This window comes from Hoplias malabaricus, chromosome 8, assembly GCF_029633855.1.
Source record: "Hoplias malabaricus isolate fHopMal1 chromosome 8, fHopMal1.hap1, whole genome shotgun sequence".
In the NCBI taxonomy this organism is placed as follows: domain Eukaryota; kingdom Metazoa; phylum Chordata; class Actinopteri; order Characiformes; family Erythrinidae; genus Hoplias; species Hoplias malabaricus.
Window position 1 is genome coordinate 41734821 of NC_089807.1, and position 9078 is coordinate 41743898.

General features: G+C 47.5%; 1 protein-coding gene across 1 annotated transcript in view; it reads left to right on the forward strand.

Annotated features, from left to right (window-relative positions):
* Positions 1–8029: 8029 nt before the first annotated feature.
* Positions 8030–9078, forward strand: part of glra3 (glycine receptor, alpha 3) — an 89258-nt gene continuing 88209 nt past the window's right edge. Inside the window, exon 1 of the mRNA XM_066679749.1 lies at positions 8030–8121. Within this exon, the coding sequence (XP_066535846.1) occupies positions 8051–8121 (71 nt within the window). The 5' untranslated portion in view covers positions 8030–8050. The remainder of the gene's footprint in view (positions 8122–9078) is intronic.

Below are 9078 nucleotides of genomic sequence, written 5' to 3' on the forward strand. Positions count from 1 at the left end.
TGTCTGCGCGGGTTTCCTCCGGGTGACTGTCTGTGAGGAGTGCAGTGTGTTCTCTCTGTGTCTGCCCAGGTTTCCTCCGGGGGACTGTCTGTGAGGAGTGTGGTGTGTTCTCTCTGTCTGCGCGGGTTTCCTCCGGGTGACTGTCTGTGAGGAGTGTGGTGTGTTCTCTCTGTGTCTGCGTGGGTTTCCTCCGGGTGACTGTCTGTGAGGAGTGCGGTGTGTTCTCCCTGTGTCTGGGAGGGTTTCCTCCGGGTGACTGTCTGTGAGGAGTGCGGTGTGTTCTCCCTGTGTCTGCGTGGGTTTCCTCCGGGTGACTGTCTGTGAGGAGTGCGGTGTGTTCTCTCTGTGTCTGCGTGGGTTTCCTCTGGGTGACTGTCTGTGAGGAGTGCGGTGTGTTCTCTCTGTGTCTGCGTGGGTTTCCTCCGGGTGACAGTCTGTGAGGAGTGCGGTGTGTTCTCCCTGTGTCTGCACGGGTTTTCTCCGGGTGACTGTCTGTGAGGAGTGTGGTGTGTTCTCCCTGTGTCTGTGTGGGTTTCCTCCTGGTGACTGTCTGTGAGGAGTGCGGTGTGTTCTCTCTGTGTCTGCGTGGGTTTCCTCTGGGTGACAGTCTGTGAGGAGTGCGGTGTGTTCTCCCTGTGTCTGCACGGGTTTTCTCCGGGTGACTGTCTGTGAGGAGTGCGGTGTGTTCTCTCTGTGTCTGCGTGGGTTTCCTCCGGGTGACTGTCTGTGAGGAGTGCGGTGTGTTCTCTCTGTGTCTGCATGAGTTTCCTCCGGGTGACTGTCTGTGAGGAGTGTGGTGTGTTCTCCCTGTGTCTGTGTGGGTTTCCTCCGGGTGCTCTGGCTTCCTCCCACAGTCCAAAAACACACGTTGGTAGGTGGATTGGCTACTCCATAGTGTCCGTAGGTGTGAGTGTGTGTTGCCCTGTGAAGCACTGGCACCCCCTCCAGGGTGTATTCCCGCCTTGCGCCCGGGTAGGCTCCGGACACACGGCAACCCTGAACTGTATAAGGGTTACAGACAATGAATGAATGAATGAATGATGATGGGTTAGGGTGGGATTAGAGGACAGATTTAGGGTTAGCATTAGGCTGGTAATAGTGGATATGTTTAGAGTTAGCCTCCACAAAATAAATGAAAGCCTATGTAATGTCTCCTGTAACCTTGGAGATAAGACAGACCCTGACTGGTCCCTGACCTTCCCCTGTGCGTTTGTTGGGAGATAAACAATGTTATTAGTGTTATCTCTGAGTGGTCTTAATGTTTTGGCTCCACATGTTGTAAAAGTCAGTGGCCTTCATTGGACCAGGCCGCCTTCTTCCATCACTGCAAGGTCAAATTCTTGAAGGTGCCTAGAATGGTGTGTGGACTGGGGTCAGCGTTGTGTTATTAATTACATGTATGTCCTGAGATGAATTACTAAATAGGATGCAGCAAAGCATTAACCACACAATGAGTGTGTGTTAACTGCAACTGTCTTTCTTTAAACACAGAGACATGTCTCTGTGTTGATTTCTGAGTTCATCCGTGACCCATTTGGCTTGAAGAATGCAACTGTTTTGGCTGAGGATTGATTTAATTTATCTCTCTAAACACCACCCCATCCGACATCTCCTCCATCTCCCTCCAATACCTTACCCATCCCCCATCCCGCCCTGAGTCTGAATGGCACCAAACTGAGCTCCAGCGCCGGTGAGGAGGGCTCGGTACCAGAGGCCTGTCTGTTTTGTGAAGAGTGTGAAGAGTGCGGTTGTCTCGCTGTTGTGTTACCGAGATGAGCTGCCACCGGGGATTAGTTCTAGTTTGGAATAGAGACGTCAGGGAAGAGTGGAAACCTCTTGGGAATCTCAAGTGAAAACAAAACAAAACAAAAAAAAAGAACACATTAAACAATAGGTGGCTGTGGATTTGACTGAAGATTTGTTCACACTTGTTCTCCATTATATTCACAGACTGATCCTTAAATGGCAGGAAACGTGTGCCACTCTGTACCCCTACAAGTCCAGCAGGCGTGGGGTCAGCCCCTTAACGAACAGAGTGTGTATTAAATTCCCCCTAAGCATTCTGATTCTCTGTCCGTTTTTTCCTGCCAATCTGTATTATCTTTATAAGGGTCTAGGGCAACATCCCCATCAGAGTTCATGCTTTTCAGAGGTTTCTTTGCTGTCTAAACACCTCCGAATGCTGTGAGGGGAGAGAGTGAGAAAGCCTAGCATATCAGACTGAGACACTTTGTTTTTAGCTATTTACAGATGACTAGAGAACAGTAAATAGTGAGCAAACATCTTCAGAATTTTGAACAATGCATTTAAAACTTGTGTTTACACCTATTATGAAGTTTATATTGTTGCTGTCCAATTAAAAATGTATCTTCATTTTTGTCTATATTTAGTTTACTGTCAGGGTCGCGGAGTCGGACGCACTCGCTAGAACACAATGATTTTTATTTACACAATAAATAACAAACCAGAGACAGACTTAGATAACATGACATGATACTGAGAGAGACAGAGAGATTGACAGATAGAGAGGGAGCTGGACAGAGAAACCTAGAGGGAGCTAAACAGACAGAGAAAAAGACTCAACCTAGACATAGAACTCAATAGACAAACCTGGCCATAGAGAGCTAAACAGAGACCTAGACAGGAAGAGCTAAACACATACCTGGACAAAGAGAACTAAACAGACTAACCTAGACAGAGAACTGAACAGAAACCTAAACAAAAAGAGCTAAAGACGCTAAGCTAAGACAGAGAACTAGACATGGAAGAGCTAAACAGACAGAGAGAGAAACCTAAACTGAGTAAAGACACAAACAGACGTGAGACAAAGACTGACTTAAAGGGAATGAGTAACATACAAGACAGACAGACTGGAGATAGCAAACCGACAGAGACAGAATGACGGTGGAAACGAGTGATAGCAAAGACAAGACAAGACAAGACAAGACCAAGCAACTAGACATGGGAAACAAAATGAATGACCGACAAGAGGAAGCGAGACAAGGGAACTGAAATACATGATGCAGACAAGAGACACCTGGAACACTGACGAGGAGGAGGAGCAAAGGCGGGACATGGGCGGAGACATGGACAATAACAAACAAAGCCATGTGCTTAGTGAGCACATGGCAGGGAAAACAGAGGAGAGGACAAGGGCGTGACATTTACTACATCATTTGAACACAGCAGCTGTCCCTCACATCGTGTGAATCAACCAATAGAAATGCTCCAAAATGATTTGGAATAAAGTCTGTTTACATTAGGCAGGGTTTTCCCTTCTCCAGTAAAGTTACTAATTTGGGAGATACATGGTTTTCCCAAACCCCTGGACACTACACAACACAGACCTCTTGGATGGCAGCCACAGGTCTTGACTAAGGCCATACCTGCTGGAGTGTAGTTACCTGCCCACTCCTATCCCATCCCAATAATGGCCCATTGAACATGCTGCCGTCTGGGGGAGATTTATACCGGCTGGTCACGCCGCTGTAATTGAGCAATTTGTCTTTCCGCCAGCCGATACAGAGCAATAATCTTTGCATATCGCAGCCATCCGGTAAATGCCAAGTGTGTCTTTCTCAACTGGGAAATGGATATGTGTGTGTGCTGGGGTGAGGGAGGCGAGAAACACCTACAGGAGCACAGCTGAGATGTGCTTCACAGCTTTCATTGCTGGCGGAGGTGGTGTAAGCTGGTGAAGCTGGTGAATAGTATCAGGGCCAAATGTATTTCGGTGTGAACGCAGCTTGAGCCACACTACTGCAGTATGAGCGGCCAGTCAAGTACAGTGTGATCCGTATACAGCCCTGCTGACCTATTTATGCTCCGCCCACTCGTATCAGTGGCCAGATTGAGATGCTTGAGATGCTATGATACATTTTGAAGATGGACACTGTTAGTCTCGAGTGGCTGGGTAATGGCCCCCAATCTGTTTACATTAGTACTCATTAGTAATCATTGCTCAGGTGTGTGTTGTGCTGGTGTAGAGTGGATCAGACACAGCAGTGCTGCTGGAGTTTTTGAACCCTGTGTCCACTCTCTGTCCACTCTGTGAGACACTCCTCCCTCGTTGGTCCACCTTGTAGATGTAGAGTCAGAGACAGTAGCTCATCTGTCGCTGCACAGTGTGTGTCGCTCGTCCTCTAGCCCTTCATCAGTGACACAGGACGCGTGAGTAGATATTAACACTTGAGAAATAAAGCTGTCTGATAGATTGACTGTTCAATCAGTTGATGGACTGCTCAGTTTATTGACTGATGTTGCTCTGGTGGAAGAGGTCAGACTCTTTGTAAAGTGTATTGTGGTTATAATATAACAACTGCCCCCTGTCTAAACAGCCCTGCTTTCAGCGCCTGTTCCTTTAAATGATAACGAGCCGCTCACTGTTCACCCCGACCCTGAGTGCACAGCAGTGAGGAGCGAGCAGCTCTGGTTGTTAGCTGTTTTCGCTCTGTTCTCTTTTTCTCTGTTTTTACTCAGTGCTCTTATTTCTCCATGCTCACTGTATATGTTTACTATGTTTAACCTCATCTTTGCATTCTCACATAAACACGGGTGCTGCTCTATGATTGGACAGACTCAGAAGAGTGGGCGGGGCTATTCTGAAGTGTCTGCGATGGATATAAAATGCAACATGAGCCTGTGATTAATGCGCCTCAAATTAATGCACAGAAGAAGTGATTTTATTTCTCGGTATCCACTTTAAAGTAGTGGAATTCAGTCATAATTCCTCAGCTCCATCTCCAAACGTCCAGATCGTATTATTGTACTCACAGACCATTAAGTGATGCACCATATCCTCCTCTGGCACTTCAGCATGAGGGCTATATCCTCCCTCCAGTGTGTGTCTGTGTGTGTGTGTGTGTGCAGAGGGGGAGAGCTTGAGCCAGAGAGAGATGGATGAGAGAAGCTCTGCTAATGGTCTAGTGTGGACTCTGTCAATTACAAAGCCACCGCTGGTGACCCCTGGATAATTTGAGCTGCTCTTGTTCACCCAGGCTCAGCGCCCTGTCTGAGGAGCTCCAGAGTCAAGCCCTTTATGGGCTAATCACCGTCTGCATGAAACTAGATTGAAGCCAGCGTCCTCCACACTGTGGGGGAAAGGGGGGATTTTTGAGTTTTTAAACGGACGAACCGTGAAACTCCATTAAAAACGCGAGCAGAGCCGGAACTGGCTAAATCAGGCCTGAGGAGATAATAGGTCCATTACTGACCTTTCTCACTCTTTCCCCCTGTTGGCCACTTTATAAGAAACCCCTCCACCTAGCTGGAGTACGTTTAAGAGACCGCGGCTTGTGTCGATGGCTGGTTGCCATGGTTACGCCATACTTTACTGGCTGGAGAGTGTGTATGAAATCAAGTTCTGGAGCACCACACCAACAGACCCCTCTCCCACCCGGCTGTTAGCGCTAATCGGCGGTGTTCTCATTAAGGATAACAATCGTGGACAAGCTTCTCCTCCATCTCAACCTTGCTGTAGGTCCATGAGGTTCTGGAGAGTGTTGGTCAGAGTGTGGTCTGGAAATCACTGGCTTTAAAACAACACTCGGAAACTTTCTTCCCTTAAAATTACAGCGTAAAAAGTATTGTGAAGCTTTAATGACCTTTTAAAAGGTCTGTTGGAACTTCTCTAGGCTCACCACTGTAGAGACTGCACTATGTAATATTTGGAAGTGGGTAAGGAACCACCTCCCACTCGTTCCCACCTCACACTTGATTGCAGGACAGTGCTGTAAAAGTTCATTGCAATCTGAAACCATAGGGGGAGCCCATGAGCTCAAATACCAAATCTTACTAAGTGTTACTTTAATGATGGTGAGGATATTGACACTTTAAGACACTGTTGTGGATACAGACAATGGCTTCACCCACTATAAATACACAGCTCTAAAATTCAAAGTAGCCCTATGAGACGTAAGCTTTTCATCATGATTCGTAACAGCTGCAGAAATCTCCCGCAGATCCTCTGACCTGGCAGGATTTGTTTAGATATTAGCGATGACTAAGCCCCGTACACAGTAGACTACAGCCGTGTGCCACGTCACATGATATACACATAGACACGTGCATCCTCTACTGTAGAGCTCTGGACATGTAAACAATGATCTTCCTGCCTTTATCCCAACACCGACTGGATGCTGAGAGGATAAGAGAGAGAGCTTTATCAGTAATGAACTTCCAAGCTCCACCCACAAATATGCAATGTCATAGCAACTGTTGCTAGGTTGGAGAAGACAAAAAGAAAAACCATTCGATTGAATGTTTTAAGAGAGCTGCAAGGTCTCTGGGTCCTGGGTGGGATCCTCTCTTCGGGTCACTGTCTGTGAGGAGTGTGGTGGGTTCTCTCTGTGTTCTCTCTGTGTCTGTTTGGGTTTCCTCCAGGTGCTCGAGTCCCCTCCCCCCCTTTCCACCAGAGTCCAAGCATGTTTCACAACAAATCGTGTAGTGGGAATTGATCGTGACTAATCATAAAGAGTCAAAGAGTCACCGCACAGATGTCGTTTCCCAAAGCTGCTGTCCAATAAATGACGCCGCAAACCCACCTCGAGTGTGACATAACAATCACCCCGTGCTCCGAGTGAATCCATTTAACCGAATCAGTGCTTGCACCAGCACGCAGCTCAAAAAGAGGAAGAACTTCCCCAAGACTCATTTACCATTCGGATAAAGGCCGAGATCCAGAAGCAAACAGACGCTGGACTCCCTGGACTCGGCGCTTTGGGCCGGCGCCTGGTTCGGCTTATCACCCAGGAGCAGAGGGATGGCACGGAGCTGGGCACTGGGTCAATACAGCAATGAATACAAACTCAGACACACACACACAGATGTACCTCGACACAGCTGCACCGAACACGCCACACACAGCAGCCAGACTCCATCAGACCCTACAGCTACAGCAGCTCCATATTCACACAGAATACACACACACACACACATACACACACACACACACTAAATTACTGAGTTCCCATTTCATAGATCAGTCAGAACATTATAATCACCCTCACTATCCATTCTCTCAGCTCCACTGACCACACAGGAGCACTTTGTATTTCCTCAGTTACAGACTGTGCTTCGTCTGTTGCTCTGCATACTTTGTTTTCCCACGTTCCCCCTGTTCCTCAGCGCTCAGGACCGCCCACAGAGCAGGTGTGACGTGGTGGTGGATCATTCTCAGCGCTGCAGTGACACTGACGTGGTGGTGGTGTGTGAGTGTGTGTTGTGCTAAAAGGGGCAAACAAAGTATGCAGAGCAACAGGTGGACTGCAGTTTGTAACTGAAGTGCTACAAAGTGCTCCTGTAGTTTCGAATAGATAGATAGATAGATAGATAGATAGATAGATAGATAGATAGATAGATAGATAGATAAACAGTAGCACGTCGCCATCCCGCGCGTCTCCTTTTTCATCTTAAGGTGCTGGTGCAAAAAGAGGCGCGCGCTCCAGCTGTGTTCCAGCTGAGTCGTGGGGGGGGACTGAGGTAGCGGTGAGACGAGGTTGAATGAGGCTGAGACCCCCGAGCGCGCGAGAATACCGAGCTGTTCAGAGACGTGGCACGCGAGCGATGTTCGTAGAGCGTGCATTGGGGGTTTAAACGAAAGGGGCGGGTTTTCTTGAGGGGGGCGGGGTTACACACATTCCACACATTCCTGCACGAGCGCACAAACGCTTCAAGCTGCGCGAGCTCGTGCACGCAGAGTGGACCCGGGCAGTTCGAAGCGCGCGCGTGTGTGTCGTTTTGAGTTTGTTTATCTTCCGTGTGATTTCATTCTTTTATATTATTTTTTTATTATTTCTTTCTGAAGTGAACCGAGAGCATTTTAAAGACCACACCCCACACCACCGCCGCCACCACCACCACCTCCCCTCGACCCAGGAGCGACCCTCATCCGCGGCTTTTGAGCCTCCTACCATGAAGAGGAGTGCGCGAGCCGGTGTGTGTGTGAGTGCTGAGAGCGCGCGCGCCGGTGTGTGTTGTGGACGCGGAGCTGTCCGCGGTGCTGAAGTGCTGAAGTCCGCTGTGTGACCCTCTATGCGCCCGAAGTGTGGAGATGACCGCGAAAAGCCTGCGCTCTGGAGCTCGATGGGGATTCGCTGCTTTGGAAATAGCCGCTCTGCTGAGGTAAGAGGGGTTTCATGTGTTTGTTAAAGGCAAAGAGTTAACCTCCTGAACACACGGCGACGGACTTTAAATCGTTCTGTTTTAGCACTTTTACAAACGCCGAAGATGTCAATTCAACTCGAGTTAATTCAGCACTGTACGGGTTAATTCAGCGCTGATTGAGTTAACACAAGTTAATCCAGCACTCTAAGAGTTAACTAATCACTCTCAGAAAATCTGACAGTACTTTTAGTTAGGGAACATAATGTGTGTGTGTGTGTGTGTGTGTGTGATACACCCCATTTCATCTCCAGGACTTATATTGTGTTCTTTTATTTACATATTATTGTTTTGTTTATTGACTCTAAATCCAGTATTGCACCTTTAAAGGTCCATTACACTGTTTGTTCCTTTACTGACAATAATTTACTGGTGGAGTCCTGTTTTACCTGAGAGTGTATTAACACTGTAGAGTTTGGGGGAGGTCCGGACCCCGCAGAGGGTCCCCACAGGCCGGTCCTAACAGTGCTCCTTCAGTAGCATCAAAGCACACGTGCGGGTGGTGTGTTTGTGTATGTGTGTGTGTGTGTATGTGTGTGTGTGTGTGTTGTAGTATAATGTGTTTATTGTGCAGAACAATGTTGTCAGCATTAATGAAGCATCCAGAAGGACAAAACTTTAAATGGTATCAGCAGCTGTTATTGTTCCTCCTTTGAAGTTCCTAGTGTTTATGCCCCGCTCACAAATAAACAACAAATAAACAACAAATAAACACACAAACAACAAACAAATAAACACACAAACAACAAACAAATAAACACATAAATCTCTCTCTATCTCTCTCTCTCTCTCTCTCTCTCTCTCTCTCTCTCTCTCTCTCTCTCTCTCTCTCTCTCTCTCTCTCCTCTCCTTCACACACACACCACACACATTAAGTTTATTTTCTTTGTTCAAATAACTGAGTAATTTTTTTTTTTT